The sequence below is a fragment of the Trichomycterus rosablanca genome, chromosome 14 (assembly GCF_030014385.1).
Source record: "Trichomycterus rosablanca isolate fTriRos1 chromosome 14, fTriRos1.hap1, whole genome shotgun sequence".
NCBI lineage: Eukaryota > Metazoa > Chordata > Actinopteri > Siluriformes > Trichomycteridae > Trichomycterus > Trichomycterus rosablanca.
Window position 1 is genome coordinate 10,178,437 of NC_086001.1, and position 22,435 is coordinate 10,200,871.

The following is a 22,435-nucleotide window of genomic DNA, read 5'->3' on the forward strand; positions in this document are numbered from 1 at the left end:
AAAGTTGATTTTGCTAAATAGACATGACAACATTAAGTAAGCATGTTATTGTGCAACATTAAGATGTGCATTTTATTTGTTTGCCAGTATACACAAGTAAATTTTTGAGCATACATTTTTAACCATCTACAACAGTTGTGTAATAATGCAAAAATAAAACATTTAACAATTTCTTATATAATATTTAAATGCAACAAACTGAGATTCTGTCTGGCATTCCTCTCCACTATTCGCTATACAGCAAGAGGCTCTTCCACAGGCCAATGATCCTCAACAACAGTCCCAGATTCAGCAGGACCCACAACTCCCAGCGGGTCAGGTATGTCAGTTCAGTTTTATGCACGTATTTAATAAAACAATCAAATTGTCATTCTTGCTAACACCTTTCTTTTTGTTTTTTGACCCCTGAACAGCCATAAAGATGAAAAGTAAGTGTTTAAATGATTGTAGATGATTAAATATGAATGTAGATGATATTATAAATTAATTTTAACAATAACAAAACTTTTTTCTTTTTTTCAGACTTCTTTCTGTTTCGACACTGAGGCTCTAAAGAGAGAGATACACATATCACAAGCAGTGCTTGGATATATATTTAATTCTGCTAATAATAATAATAATAATAGTGTTAGTAAGCTGCCTTGATGGATGAAGCTGTTTAAATTAGTTTTGTAGAGTGATTTACTGATAACCTTGTTTATTAGATCTTAACCTGACTGTCATACTGTGCAGAGAAAAATCCCTAATGTAATAACACCATACATGTAATTTCCAACTGAACGTGGCTGTTTTTCTCTCTGATGTTGTTTAATGTGAATAGTGTGTAAGTACTTTAATAAATTAAAATTAATGCTTACATTTGTGTGTTTGTCTGGTCAATGCTGGGTACAATGTTTCTATCCTGAAAAGAAAAAAAAAATGCAATTACATAGATAATACCCAAACTGTACACTATTCTTCTTGTGAACTTTGCACTGAACAAAGTATCAATAAAATCCTTAAAGTATTGATAAAACATAAAGCAGGACAGTGTATAAAATACAAATAATAAAAGCAGTGTTTCTTACGTTTACTTTGACTTTTATTTTATTGCAGACAACAATAACCCAAGATATTTCATTTCACTCTTTTTAAACATTTCAATAATCTTCTCATCCATTTCTTGACAAACTGGAGATCCTCTTCCCATCTTTGCTCCCCAAAAACTCTCAAAACCTTTTGTGGATGTTGCTTTTGTACCAAATCATGATTACAATCACCTGTTGACATCACCTGTTGACATTAAATTTGCATCTTTATCTATTTTTAACCTCATCACTTGATCTAAATGAAGGTCCTGGGTTCGATCCCCAGGTAGGGTGGTCCAGGTCCTTTCTGTGTGGAGTTTGCATGTTCACCGCGTGTCTGCATGGGTTTACTCCGGGTGCTCCGGGTTTCCTCTCACAGTCCAAAGACGTGCAAGTGAGGTAAATTGGAGATACTAAATTGTCCATGACTGTGTTCGATATAACCTTGTGAACTGATGTACCATGACTTTAAATCCTAATAAACAAACAAACAAACTTGCTCTAAACTGTCCCCATTCCAACCTTTTTGGAATGTGTTGCAGGCCTGAAATGCAGGAATGGATGTATATTAACAAATAAATTAAAGTTGACCAGACAAAACATGAAATATCTCGGGTTCATACTGTCTGCAATAAAATTAGAATATGAAATGCCGTTTTTTGGCATTATCCATACTGTCCTAACTTTTTATAATTTGGGGTTGTATGTTTCTTAAGTCCTTATATTTAAATGAAGCAAATGCAATACTGTTGCTGCTTGTTCTAGAAGTGGGCATCCTGAAAAGGTCACACCAAGAGCCACTGTACAGCGTTAACAATCGCAAACATGAACCCAATGGTAATATTCTCTTATTGTGTAATGTCCCTACCTACCAATTTTTCCCTGATGGGAAGATGAGGCCCAGTTTGACTAACAGTGTAATTTGTTTTTGAACTTTAAATGATTTTAAAGTCATGTTTTACACTGTAACGTGGTTACATTCATGACAGAAACGGTAGTTACTCATTACACAAGATTCATCAGTTTACAAGGTTAATGTAATAAATAAAAGTTAGATACTATACAGTAATCTAAGAAGGGTCCAAGTATGAAAAATAAGGAGGTTCTACCAGTCATCAGATACAAGATTTCACATATCATCTTCCAGTTAAACATAAAAAAGGAATGTTGCATGTATTTTAGGCATTTAACAACTAATTAATGCAAAAAAATCTGGGATTTCCAAAGGCATCACAAACCTCAGATGTATCAAGCCACAACAGCCTGAACAGCTAAAATTGTTAAGTGTGTTTTAACAACGAGGGAGAGGATCAGAGAAGGGTTGTATTTTATTTTACTTTTTAAAACAGCAAGAGTAACCACCTCAAAGCCTGTCATTACCCCATTTACTTGATTTAGGCACTGACATGTATGTTAAGGTCCTTCCTATAATCATCTAGTTTCCTCGAAATGAGGAACGTGGCCCCCAAACACAGGCTTCAAGTAAATGCCCTTTAGTAGACAGAATTACAGAAAGTGTTTGGTTTTATTCTAAGCTTTTTGAAGTAGTGCATACCAAGCCAAATTATACATGGAGAGTGTAATTATATATGACCAGCCAACTATAGTTGCAACTCTTACTCTTTTTTCCTTTACTGAAATGTGATTGGTTTAGTTTAGAAACTGTAGAGTATATATTGCATACATTTTGTGTAATAAGCATTTAACTTATCAATATTGCCTACACGTTCAGCTTACAGAACGAAAAAAGGTAAAGTACATGTGATTTATTTCAGATTTAACATTGTTTTATTATTTGTACTTTTTCTTTCTTTAGGTTTAGAGTGCTTTTGCAAAGTTTAATTAGTTTGTAGAGATTATTTGCTGTTATATTATTTTAGTAAGCTTAATTCTAGGAATATACCAGCTGCATTCTGAAATAAAATGTATAACTTTGTACATTTAAACAAACAAACTGTACTTGCATTTTATTAGTGTGCTTTAAATAATTGACTGTCATTTTTTGTGTCTAAATATAAATCCTTCTCAAAAAACATAAAGTATACAGTAAACATAAAATGTCATTTGCACTTATAAACATTAAAAAAGTATTTATAGCATAAAGAATTAGATTTACAACATAACAACCTAAAAAATGAAATTAAAATAAATAAAATAAAGCTTTTGCGTGCACCTTCCTTAAAATGGCTTTATCATTAAGTTTCTCTCTTTCTGCAGGTTCAAGATGAAAGTTGTGGTCTTCTTGTGTTTAATTGCCTACTCACTAGCTGTTCCAGTAAGTCATTTCTTTAAGTACTTGCTCCAGTATTTGACAACCTGAAGAAATGTACACTATCATTTATTATATATATTTTTTTGTTTGTTTAAGGTCCCTGGAAGTGACAGCGATGAGGTAAGCAAACAGTTTATAACCCTATGGTCATTTTGTCATTATGTCATGGGATTTATTTAGGTCTAAAACTTAGAAACAATGCTGCATAATTTCATTAATTTCATTTTATTAATATAAAATCAGATGTGATTAATATGAAGTTGTGGAGTTAAGCTGAACAGTTGTAGTACATAATACACTAAATAGTCCATAATAGTGAGCAATAGTGAGTAATAGGAACATATAGTGAGCATGTTAAGGGTTACTTTCATTGTTTTGTAGCAGCAGATAACCACCAATTCACACACAATCCAGCAGTTAATGGAGCTCTACAGAATGTACAACCAACTTCAGCAGCAGGTAAGTGTTGATAACATGCTGATTATATTTAAATAAAATGACAACTTAAAAAGAAAGTAATAATTCTATTATTTTATGTACAGGGTATTTCAGTTCCTGCTCCACCTGCTCCACTCAAGGTGCATGTATATTCTAAAATGTTATAATTGTACTTCTTTAAGCCATATTTCTTAAATCAGTTTATAGTATTTTGTAACCACTGTAGTTTTCTATTATATTAAAAATAAAAAAAAAACTCAGTCATCAGTTATCAGCCCGTGTGTTCTGAGTTATCAGCTATCTGATAACTCTAAATTAGCGCAAACTGTCTAGTTTGATGCTAAATTAGACAAAAAAATAAGTCTTGATCTTTCCATATATAATCCATACATTCTATACACCTTTTTAGGAAACTATATTATATTAACTGGTTGGTCTGCTAGCTAGCCTACTAGCTGTGTGCTTATGTTGTGTCTGCATAAAATTACAATTTTGAAATATTTTGAATATGTGACACTTTAATAAATGACCAATATTTCAAAAGTACTTTAAATTAAAAATATGTTACTGAAACCTCACACATTTGAACCAAACTCAGTTTAATCATGCACTTGTCAACCAACCTGGCCATGTGCCAATGTTTCTTACATTAAGACTAGCTCCTTCAAAGTTATGGTTGGAGAACTGCAGTAGATGGTAACAAAATGGGCCACAATGTGGTTGCTTTGGTTGCCTGCAACATCCAAGTTCAAGGAAAAAAGGGTAAAAAAAGGAAACCCAGAACAAGCTGCCTGGACCTGATCAAGCCCAATATTACTGTTCTAAGAAACTCTTCTACCTGATAGGATTGTCATTCAATAAGGCAGAGGTCATCTGCACCTCCATACCTTCTTTGTTGGCCATTAATGGTATTGCAAAAGAGCTTGATTCTGTTACCTTACCCCCTAATAAGGCATTTTGGATTAAAAGTAAGTAGTAAGAAGATTTATAAGCTAAAGACTGTTTCCCAAACCACATTTTATGGTAGTAAATAGTTTGTCAGATACAGTAGGTGCACCACTAATAAAAATCATCAAAATCACCAAATAACATGTCATTTAAGTTGTGTCTTACAATACCAGGTAGCACACTGTGTAAAAAGCTATACATTTTGCTAGGCATAAACCGTTTAGTTGAATTTTAGTTACATTTTGAAAAAAAGTGCCATTGTTGAACATGGGCAGGTAAAACAAAAAGAAAACTAACCATTTCATTCATAACGTCAATATTAATTTTAACTTGAATTTCTTTTAGGGCTACTTGTTCAAAAACTCTCCAATTGTGCCCCTAAATGAGGATGCTTCTGAGGAGGAAGCACAGGTAAGCCAGTAAAATTAACTAATATATCTACACGTCTTGAAGCATTTTAATCTGATCTGTATTTTTTTCTTCATCTTAAGCATCAGTTCAATGGGTTCCACCCAGCTGAAGCTGCAGCTCCACTAAACTCAGATGAAGCTGAAGCGGCAGAAGAAGCTGAAGAAACAGAAGGTGCTGAAGGAACTGAAGCACCAGAAGCTGCTGAAGGAACTGAAGCACCAGAAGCTGCTGAAGGTACTGAAGCCACACAAGCAGCTGAAGGTACGGAAGCAGCTGAGGGTACTGAAGGAACAGAGGTTGCTGGAGCTACTGCGGACCCAAATGCAACTGGTACTGCTGTTCTTGCCACTGATGCTCCAGTTGAAGCTGAATTTACTGCAGAGTATCCTCAGCCAACTTATGTACCTGGCAATGATGTTGATGTGGAAGGACTTCAATGATTCTGCAATGATGGAAATGATGGAAAAACTACTATATCAACCTATCAACCTCTGAGTCACTGTGGCAGTGAAGTGGGTGGGGCTAGGATATTGAAACACACTGTTATTGGTTTACAAAAATAAATACATTGTGCTGTTTTATCGTTTATGTAGCACTTGGTTGAGTCATGTGTTGTGTTTTGTTCTGTATGTCATCTCAATTTAAAAAATAAAATTATTTACATAATTTACAGTTGTAGTATTTCATAAGGGATTTACCCTGGATCCACTAATCTAAATGTTGCCAAGTATGACCCTAGACCACATAGCTATAAAAAAAAAAACTGCCCACATGAAAGACAGTTGTTTGTGTAACAACAATTTAAACATACAAAATTATATATGAAATAATTAACTCAAAATTCAGCAGGAGGGTCCACATAGTGTTGACCTGGTAATGTAGCACCAGAACAGTCACCTATATTATCACTCTAGTAATTGGATGTTAGCAGGTAACAACAAAGACAGCTCGGTTTAAAAGGATCAGTGAGATCTGTTGCAGAGTGCTGATTTAGCAAGTGTCCTTGTTGAGAGTATATCCCTGACTCATTTGTGGCAGTTAAACACAGAAACAGAGCATTTGAGAACATTTAGTGGTAAGCTGAAGGGGAAAAGGGTAGATTACAATAAAATTATTAAGATTTTGGATTCTTTAATGATGTTAAAGAGGAAAAGAAGTAAAAGAAAAATGAGACACCAAGATGTACTATAACTGATCACCCAGTGTTGGTGTGGTTGGTGAGCTTATGTGTGCTGTCAGGTGATTAAAATCAATTCAATATAATAAATGATTTGCCTCCAACTCTGAGGCAACAGTTTGAGAAGGCCTGTTCTATCATGATTGACCCTGTGCACAAAGAGAGGTCCATTAGGTCAGTATTAGTCAGTATTTAACAGGTTTGGTGTGGAGAAACTCCATTCATTCATTCATTCATTCATTCATTGTCTGTTTTAGCATCGCTTTATCTTGGTCAGGGTCACGGATTCACTGGGTGAAAGGTAGGAAACACCCTAGACAGGTTGACAGTCCATCACAGGGCACACACACTCACACACCCATTCATACCTTGGGCATATCTTCGGATTGTGAGAGAAAAATGGAGTACCCAGAAGAAACCCACATAGACTAGGGAAGAACATGCTGCAAGGTGACAGTGCTACGCTCCAAGCCAGAGGAACTCCAGTGACCAGTAAATTGCAGGCCTGACCTCACAAATGCTCTGACCATAGTTTTTTTAAATGCACACTCCAAAATCTTGTGGACAGCCTTTCTAACAAGACTAAAGACTGTTATAGCCACTAATGAGTGCTGGGCTCTGTGATTTTAAAATAACATGACCACATACATTCAGCCATATTGTGTATTTAAGGAACCAAGACGGGGGGAGGAGGAGAGCTTACTTTGTCGATCTCATTTTATCCTTATTAATCACATAATCCTTTACAGGACCAGCAAACACAGACACCACAATGACCTGGAGTTACATTTAAATGATACATTGATATCTTGTTGGATCTCTGCATCATAATTATTTTTTTGTATCTCCTGGTTTCATGAGGAAGATGGATTACTGTAAATCGAAGCCTCTTACTTTTACTTAGAACGTCACTGGGTCAGAGGTAAGGAAGGGTTCATTAGTAAATCTATATTTAAAATAAAGTTCACCTATTTCATTATGTTCTATACATTTAATACAATTCTACCAATTTTAATGGATTCTAAAAGCAGATATACTTCATTAAAAGTCTAGACGTACGCACATTTGTAAAATTTTGTTTCAAAAAATAAAAGTTTACTTGAGTTGCTCAGACAGCATTGAGACGTGTGAATTTGATCTTCTAATCAGAAGCTTGTTATAATATTAATATTATACATGTTACCCAACACCGAGATGTTCTGAACTTTATTATGCTGATTATCGAATTTGTAATAAGACATTAAATGAATGAAAAAAGCAAAATACTGCTCACAGAAATACTATTGCTACATAAAATCTTACAAAAAGACCAAAGCCTTTTAACAACGTATTAAAAAAATCCTAATATACAAACTGTACCAACTTAAATACAGTATTTATAGCCCTTGTAGTTGTAAGAATAGCTTCAAATCAAATATATGACACAAATGAACTTTCTTACTTATTATTTGTTAATAGTCAAGTCCTGTTTAGAGGTGCGATCTCTTTATGGTGTCTAACAGTATGGTAAATACATAAAGTCAATGGAGTCCAAGCATAGCTCGTTCTGCTCTTTCTATGTTCATTTTATAATATGAAGACTCATAAAAACCTTGAACCTAGAATAGTCTCTGTAACACAAACTACCAAACTAAGTTGCAGAAGTCAATGCAATTAATTGTTTATTTATGTTTAAACCTTATCCAACGTGCTACAGCAACAAATAATAAATACATATAAAAAAAGACTATTATAGAAGAGTTGAATATGGCCTAAAACACAAGATCTTGATCAAGATAAAAGTTTGCTCTTCTCTGCCAGTAATGTTAAACTGGGAAAGAATACAACAGCCCAATCTTTGGCTGTGCTAGCAGTTTTTGGGAATAATTAATTACAAATGTAAAGGATAATTATTATTATAAAAAATAATAAAATCATTATTATTAATGGAGACAAATTATGTTGAATAGAGACACAAACAAACTAAGTTATGTTCTAGCACTTCTGTGAGTTATTCCTTTTCATATACAGTATGTTTAATATCGGCTTAAAGTGCCAACACATCGTGGTTTAAGTCGATCTGAAAGACCCTAAATAACAATTGGAATGTGTTTAAACTGAAACATGTTTTACCTTCCACTCATAACAATAAGATTAACGGATGTCACATGATTGTTGTTCTGTGAGTTGCTTGAAACTACCTAGTGCTGTTAAAGAGGTTATTAAACATAAATGATGTACTGCTGCTTGGACTGGTTTTGTGCTGGTTTTAATTATGAGTAATTATTGTCAGTCATGTCTTTTAACATTTCGCATCCAACCTTATATAAATTTACCTGATGAATGAGATCAATACAATACAATACAAAACACTGCACCTGGGCATTCCAGTGCCTTTTTTATTATTAATGTATTTACAATGTATTCTAAATATGTAATTTTTACTAAATACATTTAACTTTCCATTTGTTCAAGAAAATATTTGTTTGCTTTATAGACTCGGCAAAGAGAAAGAGGATACAACACAATGACCATCGTGTCAACTTTGTGTACAATCTCTGAACCCCAAAGAATGTATCCCATCATGGAGAAAGATTCAGACGTAGAGGACGAGGACACTCTGCAACCTCCAGTGCACCTTCTGAACATCAACAACAGCAACAATAATGAAGAGTTAGACAAGCTTTATATTCCCTACAATTCTAATTTAGGGACAGTGGTAGACTAGTGGGTAGGGCTTTGGGCTATCAACTGAAAGGTTGAGAGTTCAAATGCCAGCTCTGCCATGGACCCTCTCTGCTCCAGGGGCACCATAAAATGGCTGACCCTGCGCTCTGACCCCAACTTTCAAACAAACTGGGATATGAGAGGTTGTACTGTAAATGTGTATATGACAAATAAAGACAAATTATTTTCTATGTATATATGACAAATCTATTCTAATAGACTTTCTTTTCTAATAGCCAATGGGCATTCAGTGCATGCGATGTTTGATTTAATGTGTGATTTTATTTAATGTTTTAGAGAACAGAAGAAGAAAGCAAAAAAGGAAAAAAGAGAAAAGGAGAAGAAAGAGTAAGCATATATTTTAAATAAGCTGAATATAAAAATAAATAAAAATCACTGATTTTTGATGTATTTTATTTTCTTCCTGCAAGAAAAAAGGAGAAAAAAGAGAAGAAAAAAAGAAAGGAGCAAAAGGATGAGGCGAATGAAAAAGAGAAGGAAAAACAAAAGGAAAAAGAGAAAGAAAAGGACAAAAAGGAAGTGTAGGTCATATCAGTGCACGTTCTTTCAGACGTATCTATGTACTTATTCATGTCTTTATCAGTTTTCTTGTTAATATTCTCATTCAAGGCCTAAAGAAGTGTTTGTGATCAACCCAGCCAGCAGCCTGTATTACCAGTGGCTGCTTCTCATCACTTTTCCGGTCATGTACAACTGGACAATGATCATTGCAAGGTAAGATCCGCACAGGGTTTATCAGCATGGGTTCATCAAGAACAGGGTGATAGAGGAAAATCTCAGCAAATTTCATTACAGGCTGTGAGAAACCATCTGTTGTGTGTCAGATTACTGGACTAATAATATACCAGCAGGTACAAGATGAAAATAACAATTATATATCAAAGAGTTCCAGTTATCAGAAAACGAGGTGTGTGTAAACAGAAATAAGTGGCAATGTGATTTGTAAAACAAACAAAAAAACTCCAAATAAGCAAAACTGATATTATAAATCCTCCAAATTGAGCATAATAAGGATATACACAGACTAAGCATAACATTATGACCACCCTCCTAATATTGTGTTGGTCCCCCTTTTGCTGCCCCATACACAACAAACTGCAATACACTGTGTATTCTGACACCTTTCTATCAGAACCAGCATTAACTTCTTCAGCAATTTGAGCTACTTCGCTCCCCACGTGCACCAATGAGCCTTGGCCGCCCATGACCCTGTCACCGGTTTACCACTGTTCCTTTACTGGACCACTTTTGATAGATACTGACCACTGCAGACCGGGAACACCCCACAAGAGCTGCAGTTTTGGAGATGCTCTGACCTAGTCGTCTAGCCATCACAAATTGGCCCTTGTCAAACTCACTCAAATCCTTACGCTTTTTCCTGCTTCTAACATCAACTTTGAGAATAAAATGTTCAATGCTGCCTGATATATCCCACCCACTAACAGGTGCAGTGATGAAGAAATAATCAGTGTTATTCACTTCACCTGTCAGTGGTCATAATATTATGCTTAATCGTTGTATATGGACACTTTTCCTAATTACTGAGAAAAGGTGTTTTAGCCACACCCACAGACAACAAGTACATAAAAATCACTTTTAAAAAAATGCATTGTGTGCTTCCAACTACATGCCCAACAGATTAGAGGAAGGTCTTTCCCTGTTCAAGCATAAATTTTGCCTTTGTGCAAAAAGCAAGATCCATAAAGACAGGGTTATCATGTTTGGTGCAGAAGAAACTCTAGATGCCTGTACAGAGCCCTGACTTAAATCCTATTAAACCACTTTGGGATGAATATGGAGCACCAAATGCAAGCCAGGCATTCTTGTTCAACACCAGTGCCTGACCTCTTAAGTGCTTTTTTGGCACGTATTTCTACAGACACTCCAAAGTCTTGAAAAGCCTTTCTAGTGGAAGATGTTAATGCTACATATTAATGAATGATTTTAATATGGGATATTCAACAAACTCATGATCAGGTGTCCACATACTTCTGGCTAAACAGTGTATGTGCAGGTCACCCTTTTCATGGTCAGTATTACACCTTCATATGATAACGGACCATGACCCAGTCTGACCAAGGCATGTAATCAACCATTCATTTTCTGGAGGGTACTCATGCTATTTATATAGTGTTTCACCAGCCAAGGTCTCCAACATCACACCTACCAGTCAAAAAGGAACCAGCCTCCACTTATTGAAAAACACTGGCCGTACGATTCTATGCATTCTACACTTTAAGCCACATGGCACTCTACTGTACAAGCTGGCCTCCCTGTACTAGTACCACTTACCACTGTATGCTGTATTCATTAACCAAATTGCATCATGCTGTGAATAACAATGCACTGCACATAGCAATAATATATATTTATTTTATGCAGAGCCTGCTTTGAGGAACTGCAGCATAAATACCTGATTACATGGTTCATCCTCGACTATGTGAGCGATATGCTGTACCTGGCTGATATGGCCTTCAGAGCACGAACAGGTAAAAAATATACAAGTTACAGCACTATAACGGTTCATTCACATGAGAAGTGGCAAAATGGCTTTTGCGCGGGCTGTGCCATTGTTTCCTATGGAGTGTGATAGTAGTGCTTAGCGTGGTGCTGTGCTTCCCTTATTTTATGTGTTGGGCTTGCAATTTTGGCACTTGCCACAGTGCTCAAAGTTCACCTGATTGAACTCTGGCCCATTAATGACATTTTACCGCAAGCACTAATCAAAGGCATGGTGAGCGAAGTGCAAAAGGCTTCTTATCTGACTGCGCCCCAATAAAAGTAAACCAACAGGATTGATAATGGCCCTTAAAGCCACCTTTTCTACTTTTTTCTAACAGGGTACCTCGAGCAAGGCTTGTTCGTCAAAGATGAGCAACTCCTTATCAAGCACTACAAAGACAGCGTTCAGTTCCGGCTTGATGTCGCCTCAATGATCCCCACAGACGTTCTGTACTTTGTTCTGGGGCTTGACTACCCTGAAATTCGCATTAACAAGCTCCTCCGCATCAACCGCATGTTTGAGTTCTTCGACCGCTCACAGACCATGACCAACTACCCCAACATTTTCCGCATCTGCACCCTGGTCATGTACATAATCATTATCATTCACTGGAATGCGTGTCTCTACTTCTCCTTTTCCAAATCGATTGGTTTTGGATCAGATCCATGGGTCTACCCTGCACTCACCGAGCCTGAGTTTGGGGACCTGTTGAGAAAGTATTCTTTTAGCCTGTACTGGTCGACCCTAACACTGACTACTATTGGGGAAACACCTTCGCCTGAGCTCGACTCAGAGTTTCTTTTTCATGTTGTGGACTTTCTGGTGGGTGTTTTAATTTTTGCTACAATTGTGGGCAATATTGCCACCATGATTTCAAACATGAATGCAGCCCAAGCCCAGTTTCAAGCACGCATCGACGACATCAAGCAATACATGCATGTACGGCACGTTAGCAAGGATTTGGAAGAACGAGTCATCAAGTGGTTTGATTACCTGTGGACCAACAAGAAGGCGCAAGATGAAAGGGAGGTACTTAGATACCTGCCGGACAAACTAAGGGCAGAGATTGGCATGAATGTGCACCTGGACACGTTAAAGAAGGTAAGGATCTTTGCAGACTGTGAGGCTGGATTGCTGATTGAGCTAGTGCTTAAGTTAAGACCTCAGGTGTTCAGTCCAGGGGATTACATCTGCCGCAAAGGTGATATCGGCCGGGAGATGTACATCATCAAGGACGGAAAACTGGCAGTTGTGGCAGATGATGGGGTCACACAATTTTGTGTCCTGGGTGATGGGAGCTACTTTGGTGAAATCAGTATCCTAAACATCAAGGGCAGCAAAGCCGGGAACCGCAGGACTGCTAACATTCGCAGTATTGGATACTCAGACCTGTTTTGCTTGTCCAAGGATGACCTAATGGAGGCTCTGACCGAGTACCCTGATGCCAAAAGCATGCTTGAAGAAAAGGGGAGGCAGATCCTCATGAAAGATGGTCTACTGGATCTGGACCCGGCCAACCTGAAGCCTGACCAGGCGGAGCTTGAAAACAGAGTAAACCGCATATACACCACCATGGAGCTGATGCAGAATAAAGTAAAGAAACTTCTTGAAGATTATGAGGAAAATGAGAAAAATCTCGAGGAACGCATCATTGAAATAGAGCGCTATGCTGGGGAGGAGGTAAAAGAAGACAAGGATAAGGATGAAGATGAAGGGAAGAAATAGGAGGAGGCCATTGTAGAGCAGGCAAAGAAGAAACATACCAAGGAGGACAAAGGATGAAAAATAAAATATCTGATAACCTGAAAAACACAGGGTATTGTGATCTTTGATGTGGTCTTTGATACAGACAGTATTTTAAATGGACTATCAGACTGCCGCAGATTCATATAATAAATGTATTAAAATTAAAATATATAGTGAATAAAAACAGTATTAAAACTCCCTGGCATGGCACAGCAGGATATTCCGCTAGCACACCAGCGCCGAGATTCTGAACTTTTCGGTTCGAAACTCAGCATTGCCACCGGTCGGCTGGGCACCATCTAGACATGGTTCTGCTCGGGCGGGATGACCGGACTATGTGGGTGGGGTCTTGAAACGCTGTGTAATGAACATGATTGGCAGATAGAGAGGCGCCTGTGCAGGGTGCATATGTGAAAAATGGTTCCGCTAAGGGCTGCGCACGGGTTGAGAGAGGCGTGAGCAGCAATATACCCACCTTGACTGCATTCAGGGATCCCACAGCAGCGGAAGACAAATTGACTACGCTAAATTGTGAGAAATGGGACAAAATGCATAAAATAAAATAGAAAAAAACCTCCCTGGCTTTTAGCACACTTTATCTTGTTGTGGATTTAATTTTGAATGGATATTATTGGCAGTAAACCCATCTATTTACACTTAATCAATTAAAGAAAAGAATAGTAAAAAAGGAACAAAGAGCCAACGGTAAAGACGTAGGATGCCCCTGTTGTACATACAGGCTACAATCTATTTTAAAGTGATTAAACCATCACACATCATTATTATAAATAAAGGCAATTAATAGTACATGAACTGCATTTATAAGTAAACCCACTGATTACTGCTATCATTGTTATATTAGTAGCAAAAAGTCTAAAGTGTGTACACATTCCTAGACAAAAAAAAATGGGCCAAACGCATTTGAACATCATCAAATCATTGGTCATAAATTAGCATCATAAAATAGCAAAGAAAATGCACCCTTGAAAACTGTGCTGTTCCAAAATATTTTTTGTTTTTTTTACTTAAAAATGATTAGTGGAATTTTGGGTTTGGTCCATTTTTTTTCTACCAGAACTGTACTTTTTATTTTGTATCACTTAAAAAAGGGTCCTTGATTTATTATTTGAATTAATTTAGGATGGTTTGAATTTTGGTGGTAATTCTTTTACCAAAAAAAAAATGAATTCAAATCAGATGAAACCACCTTTTAATATAAATGCATAGGGTATTATTTTTGTAGTAGTGTATTTAAATGGCCACAAGATAGCAGCATAGGATACTTGTATAAAATAATTGTATTAGGTATAGTTGTGCTTCTTAATCCGTTAATATACAAGTCACATTTCTGTAAAGTTTGGACATTTTGTAAAATAGTATCAAATGTCTGATTTCAGTAATTTCTCCTTACTCTTTATTTCACTGACAAAAGATTTCCAGTGTTTTTACTGACCAATTTAATGGTATTATGTACATTAAAAACGTTGGGACAGAGGCCTGTTTACCACTGTTACATTTAATTATTCTTGTAATTACACCTACACTATTCCCACAATAAAGTATGAAAATAAAAACATGAATAATAAAATGGGGCTGCACTTCTCTGCAAACGTACATGACAAGTTATCAAAGAAATAATAATTATTATAATAACGTCCCGAGACATAATTAAAAATAATAATATCAAAGGCCAGTAAAACAAAACTGAAAAGAATAAGGCCGGTTTAACAATGACTACCATACTGGTAAAACAGAAGAGAGCAGTTTTGGGATTAAAACATTTAGAATATCAATACATACTTTTTTTTTAAATAATTGTAAGTAGAAAGTCAAAAGACATTGTGTATAAATGTAAAGTGTATAAAATAGTATATAAGTATGTAAAATATAGAACACAAAAGTAGTATAATTAGTAACTTCCCTTACTGTAGATGTCCACACAAAAAGTAACAGAACACTGAAGCCTCTGTTTTACAAGCAGGAAAAAAGTTCCTACCTTTATTTTTATTGCCATCTGGTTATATACTAATAGTTTTTCAATAAAGATACATACATTTAAAGTCAGTGGTATGTGGAAATTGCACATTGTGTATTTGTACATCAGTAAAGTCAATATATAGGAAAATACGAAAACATTAAAAAACTATTCAGCTATACATTGATCAGGCATAACATTATGACCACCCTCTTAATATTGTGTTGGTCCCCCTTTTGCTGCCCCATACGCAACAAACTGTGATGCACTGTGTATTCTGACATCTTTCTATCAGAACCAGCATTAACTTCTTCAGCAATTTGAGCTACAGTAGCTCGTCTGTTGGATCGGACCACACGGGCCAGCCTTCGCTCTCCACGTGCATCAATGAGCCTTGGCCGCCCATGACCCTGTCGCCGGTTTACCACTGTTCCTTCCTTGGACCACTTTTGATAGATACTGACCACTGCAGACCGGAAACACCCCACAAGAGCTGCAGTTTTGGAGATGCTTTGACCCAGTCGTCTAGCCATCACAGTTTGACCCTTGTCAAACTTGCTCAAATCCATACGCTTGCCCATTTTTTCTGCTTCTAACACATCAACTTTGAGGATAAAATGTTATTCACTTCACCTGTCAGTGCTGATAATGTTATGCCTGGTCGGTGTTTATAATAATTATTCAAATTATTATATATTTAAACTTCTGATCTGATACCTGACAAGTTTCAGTTATTATTTCCCCTTTGGCTGCTTCTATATATTTAGGCGTCAACACAGCGGATCATGCTGGTCCGCATACCTGATTTGGGACCAACCCTAACACAACCCTCTTTATTTTAATCTGGGCTTTGAACCAGCACCGCGTCCCAATATCTAGGCTGTTTGGCAATTCACCTCAGATATAGCCAATCATATCTGTGTAGACACCAAACTGGCAGACAAACTTATTTCTTTAGGGTAAATTCTACAATGCACATCTTTTTCAATATCAATATTATCATATGACCCAACGGCAAATATAGCCACAGCTATATTTCCTACAATTAAAGTAATGAATCTTGGATAACTGGAGTAAAGGGAATAAGCTGGAAGTAGTTTAATTTTCTTTGCTAGGCATTACCTTCTGTCTGACAGAGTAATAGGAATTGGTGATGTTATGGTTAGTAAATACACTCATTAAGCCTTTAGACTAATGTTTTGTTTCCAGAGTAAAAGAAAAACTCATTAGCCTAATTACTTTATGGAAGCTAATGAGAGGTGAGCGACGTTTGCAGGCATATAATTTACCCAGGATGATAGCATATTAGAACAAATACATGTCTTTTAATTTGATATTTTTCTTTTTAAATAGTTTATTAGCGTTGACTGTGAAGCTCATAGCATATAAGTTACAGCATTTACCTGCCAATAAACCATTCTGTGACCGTTTCTGCTTTTGGACAGGAACAATATTAAAAAAGGAAATGGGGTGGCCTGGCTTGCAATCAATCCTCTAGTTTATTTTAAAAGTGATCTGTAGAGTTCAGGTCGGGTCTCTACACAGGCTACTGTTTAGGTGTTTTAGCCACTTTAGGTGTATAAAATTAATTATACTGAATAAAATATACTGAAAAATTAATATAGCTCCAGAGCCTTGACCTCAACCCCAATGAGCTCCTTTGGAATAAATTGGAGTGTCAATTCTAACACCAGTGACTACACCCATCTGTGAAGGCTTTCCACAGAATGTTGGACTTATTATGTGGTAATTTGGTCTACTTTAGTGAAAAGAGTTTTACTGTTACAGGCTCACCTACAGTTTAGATTGGCAGAGGGCACTAATTACAGAACCGTGCCCATCTGCCATGCATAGAGGCACAGATAATTGATGTGCCAGTTTCTCCTAACTGTTAGTCACCTGCGCCTCACTGAACATATTCAGTCAAGATCTGGGGGGAGGATCTGTATTTAATGACAATTTCTGCTAGCTTCACTGTTGGCACCTGTTCTACTCTGACACCGTGATGCTGGACTTCATCCAGCCAAGATTTCCACTGGTGTAGATGCCAGCACTCTTTATCTTTTTCTGGGAACATAGCTGGAGTTGTGGCACTTTACAGTACCCTGGATAGACGAGTTGCTTTGTAGGTGGCGTAACAGCGTTTTCCGGAGCAGGCCCCACATTTGGATCCATGCTGGGTGCAAACTGCGGCAGTCTGTGGAGTGGCGTTCCACTCAGCTTATTCCCGCCCATGGCTTGTTCTGGGTTTTCTTTCTTTACTCTTTTGCCAGGCATGTGGATGTTGCAGGCTTGTAGGTTAAGCCATTATGTAATAACCAGTTCTCATTTTTCCATTTTCTATCCAATTTTTGCAAGCTGTATGTCTTTGTTTGTGCCCTTTTGCAATTGGTTCCTTTGTTTTTGTTATGTTCTGCCTTGATTAAGCATTTTGCACGTTGGGATCATTTTTATTTCTTAAACTGAAATTACAGTTATAAAAAAATCCAAACTAATGAACTAATGTTTGGAATGAGATTTTCAACAAGCTAATAAGCAGAGTATCTCAAGAAAACTTACAAGGAGACCTCAACTGTGATCGGAGGCGAGGAATAAACGCAGGTACTTAGGTGCTCCAACGTTCCACGAAACATTCAGGGGACGTGCTGCATTCCAAAGCACATACTACCATACTAACATCACTTGAAAATTACTAAATTATTATTATGACATAAATGTTTAATGAGATAAAAGAATTAACCATGACATACAAAGCCGTTGTTAAATCTATAAAAATGCTTAGATGCTACTCCGCCGGCTACTCAGTCCACCGACAAAAAAACACATGCCAGCTTCAGCACAAGAATGCCACCACTGTTTACTGGCTGATTCTCTGAAAAACAAATCAGAAGAACACCAGCAAGAAGGCCAGTGGGACAAGCCATCAGACAGACAAAAAAGGCCCATGGCTGGGTCTCAGGTATGCTTTTAAAACTTTTCCTCAGGTGTAGAAAGAAAGGTATGATGAGGTGCAGCCCATTCATTAAAGTGTTCTGTAGTGTAAAATAAATCTCTATTAATTCATAAGTTGTGTTTTTTGACAATTGTTTGTTTTTGGATTACCTGTCCCAGTAATTGTGAGTATGTAAAGTAGTAGAAGTATGTAAAGAGAGAGTAAAGAAACACCACTTTAACTTATCTACCTGTAAACGCACACACACACCTTTGAAAACACGATGAAGTCACATAGTCACTTACACCTTGGGACAATCAGGACAATTAGCCAGTTCACCTTTTGCATCTTTTTGGAAGGTTGGAGGACACTTCAGTGCATGTTCAGCTTATGTCCATGTGGGTTTCATCCTTGTACTTAACAACTACTCACAGACAGCGATTAAAAGCAAGAATCAAATGATGTAAACCATGTCACTGTGTGGCATCCATTCTACCAACTGCACCATGATGCTTTTCTATTTGAGCAATCCAAGGCAAGTAATGCTAAACAAAGGTTGGGTGCCTCACTCCGACATAGGTCCAGGGTTCAATCTCACTTCTAATCACTGTCTTTGCCAGACATTGTGTGACTTTTTAAACCCTCATCAAGACATCAACACGATTTGTCACAATATACAAATAAAGACATAAAATATATACATGAGACGAGCTATAAAATGTATGTTGCATTTTTGTTTAAATTTGTTCTTCAACAAAGAAACCAAAGAGGATAAAAAGAGGAAATCTGCAACTCCCTCCTGGCAGGAGCTCCCATGTCCACTATTAAACCCTTGCAGCTCATTCAAAATGCAGCTGCCCGTCTGGTTTTTAACCAGCCCAAACACTGTCACATCACCCCACTGCTGTGTTCTCTTCACTGGCTTCCTGTAGCTGCACACATTCAGTTTAAAACACTGATGCTCGCCTACAAAGCCAAAAATGGACCAGCTCCAAGCTACCTTCGTGGTCTAATCAAACCCCGCTCTGTACCACGCAACCTCCGAGCCACTAGTCTCGCTCGACTTGAGCCTCCACCCAGGACTAAAGGAAGACAAGCATCAAGGCTCTTCTCTGTTCTAGCACCCAAGTGGTGGAATGAACTTCCTCTGTCTGTCCGAACATCTGAGTCTCTTGCTGTCTTTAAAAAATGATTAAAAACCCACCTTTTTACTAAGCACTTAAGCTGACTTGTACTTATTTACAAAATTTTTTTTTCTTTGGTTCCAACAGGTTTCAGCAGATTTGTGTTCTTCGACTGTTGTTTACTTAAACTTGAGAAATGATATGTTCATTATGGAAGCACTTCTGTAAGTCGCTCTGGATAAGAGCGTCTGCTAAATGCAGAAAATGTAAATCTAAATGTAAATGAAATCGGACTGCAACCTGTTTGAACTTCTCAGAAATGGTCTTTGAATCCGAAGGGCATTCTTGCTTCCCTGCGCTTGTCTGAAGCGCAGAGGGAAAGGACCTTTTGACATTTGAGAGAGGCCAGCCTCAAGTAATGACTGATCACCTGCTTAAAAAATGCAGCAGTGTCTCTACAGATCTGAAAAGTGAGACGGAAAGTGTTTTGCTTCCCAGCTGTCTGGTTTATAAGCTTTCAGCAGGGGAGTGAAGACAAGATTTCTTCACCTCTCTAAGATTAGTATAGATCTCTGTCAACAACACATAGATAAATCAATGGCAGGCATGACACAAGTTTACTGATTTTAAGTAGGATGTCTTTCTAAATTTAGGACAGTCTTAAATGTTGTGGCATGGTGTTTACAAAAAATATTATTAAAAATATGTTTAATTATGTTTGCATCTGATATGATAGCTGAAGACTCACTGTGAATTTCCTGTTCTAACAATATGTTTTCACTAGCCATAATGATATTCTAAATTGTATTGATAAAGACCTGCACATGGTCAGCAGTAATACTCAGATTGGCTGTGATTCAAATGATGCTAACTACTGTACTATTAACCAAGTCATTAATACATTTGGTTTATTGGTTAAGTGACTAAGAAGGCAGTGACTATTTTACACAGAACCTGCAGGTGTTAAATATAATGGGTTTGAATTTGTTCAAATAAACCAGCAGTTCACAACCTTGTTTCCTCTTAGACAAAAGGAATTGTGTTCTTGCTCATGGGAAATTTATGGAATTCACTAGAAAAGTATATACTCTGGTATTTTCCAATATCTTGGAATTTCAGTTGATGTAGTGTGTTTACTTCTGGTGAGCTGGTGGTGGAAGCTTCCTCATCTGTGTCTACTTCGGCGGGATCTGTATAAACAACTGAATCTGAATCTTTTGTAGTCGCTGTCTGTCAACCTTTGCACTTGTCTGACCTTTGTAGGTCTGGAGGGAAAATCTGTATTTAATGACGATTTCTGCTAGCTTCACCGTTGGCACCTGTTCTTCTCTGAAACCATAATGCTGGACTTCATCCAGTCCAGATTTCCACTGGTGTAGATGCCAGCACTCCTTATCATTTTCTGGGAACCCAGCTGGCGTTGTGGCACTTTTAAGCACCCTGGATAAACGAGTAGCTTTTTGGGTGGCGTAACAGCCTTTTCCAGAGCAGGCCCCACACTTGGATTCATGCTGGGTGCAAACTGCGCCACTCCGCCCATGGCTTGTTCTGTTGAGAGGTGAATGGGAATCTTTTGTAGTCACTGTCCGTCGACCCAACGTAGGCTATAGGAATTTTGGAATAGACCTTTGGCATCACAAGAAATCTACTATATGCTAATAATATATTGATCCTGTCCCATTACGTGTTTTTTTACTCAATTAAATGCAACAGGACCCCACTCTAAGCTCAGTGAGGTCCCTAGGGGGCCTCAGCCTCCTGGTTAAGAACCACTGAAATAAACTATACTACAAGTTTAGGGAACCTAAAGTAAAAAGATGCTAAGGTCATACTAAAACACTTCTAGAATTTGGTTATGTCTCTGAATAACACCAAACAATAAATTGTGTTAATAAAGAACACTTGAGGCTGATTTTTTTCAATAAAACTAAACAATGTCTAAAACACATGAGTAAATAAAAAAAAGAAATGTAGTTGTGGAGTCTACATCCACATCTTAACCCAGTTACATTGCTGTGGTATGCCTTGGGAAACCCACATGTTATATAATCAGAAACTACATGAGATTATACCAGTTTTGTTTTTTGTTTTTTAATAATTAATCATCATGTTGTAGGGGCAGTTGTAGCCTAGTAGTTAAGGTACTGGACTCGTAATGGAAAGGTCGCTGATTCAAGCCCCAGCACTGCCAGGTTGCCACTGTTGGGCCCCTAAGCAAGGCCCTAAACCCTCAATTGCTTAGACAATATACTATCACAGTGCTGTACGTCGCTTTGGATAAAAAAAAAGCGTCTGCTAAATGCCGAAAATGTAAATTAAATGTAAATGTTTGGTACCTACATAAATAGTACAACTGTGTGTTGTTTGATTAGGAAGACTTGTATTAAAGTAATAAATGTATAATTTTTTAATGTATCCAGTTATATATATATCACATTTTGTGTGTTTTCAATACTAGCCTGGTACAGACAAACCCAGATATTAAAAATAGCTGTTAAAATATGGGAGCATGAAAAGTTCTGTGTCTCCTTCAAGGAAATAGTAGTGAAACTTCTTGGTAAACTGTTTCCATGAGTAAACCTTTAAATAATCATCTCTAGCCTTGACAAAGGTCAGTGTTCATGACTCCACAATTCAAAAGACACAAATAAATTTTGAGTGTAGCAGGAGGTGGAATTGAAGGTAGTCTATCCCAAATTAGGTTTTTCCTCATCCAAGCTTCAATGCAGAGCAGTCGGGTTCTTATCATATGATCTCAATCTTTCATCCATGGAGGAATCTTTTCCCCCCATGATAAGTCACTTAAAGCCAGCTATTGTGTTTGCTCAGATCAAGAAAGAGGAAAGGAAATTGGGATTAGTCGTAGAGCAATGGTAGCAGTTAGCTACTGTGTGTGATGTCAGCCATGAAAGATGAGCTCTTACTGTTTCTTTGAAAGTGTTCAGTCAGACCCCAAACACATTTGATTATGTCGAGTTAGCGTTCAGTATTCGCTTGACCTGCCAATGCCAATGGAAGCACGAATCTTATTCCATCTTATTTGTCCAAAAAAACTATTAAAAAAATACATTTGGCTGGGAAAATATATGTTTTGTTAACTTATTCTTCATTTAAA

The 22,435-nt window shown here is 37.2% G+C and overlaps 1 protein-coding gene and 1 long non-coding RNA gene across 2 annotated transcripts in view; one reads left to right on the forward strand and one right to left on the reverse strand.

Moving 5' to 3' along the window:
* LOC134326468 (uncharacterized) overlaps window positions 1-22,435 on the reverse strand; it is a 69,569-nt gene that overhangs the window by 13,130 nt on the left and 34,004 nt on the right. The window contains exon 2 of the long non-coding RNA XR_010014509.1: window positions 858-901. This is a non-coding gene — a long non-coding RNA (uncharacterized LOC134326468). The remainder of the gene's footprint in view (window positions 1-857; window positions 902-22,435) is intronic.
* On the forward strand, window positions 8,820-13,268 carry cnga1a (cyclic nucleotide gated channel subunit alpha 1a). The gene is made up of 6 exons (XM_063008794.1): window positions 8,820-8,965; window positions 9,317-9,367; window positions 9,451-9,561; window positions 9,650-9,754; window positions 11,423-11,529; window positions 11,881-13,268. The coding sequence occupies exons 1-6, from the start codon at window positions 8,820-8,822 to the stop codon at window positions 13,266-13,268; spliced, it is 1,908 nt and encodes a 635-aa protein (XP_062864864.1).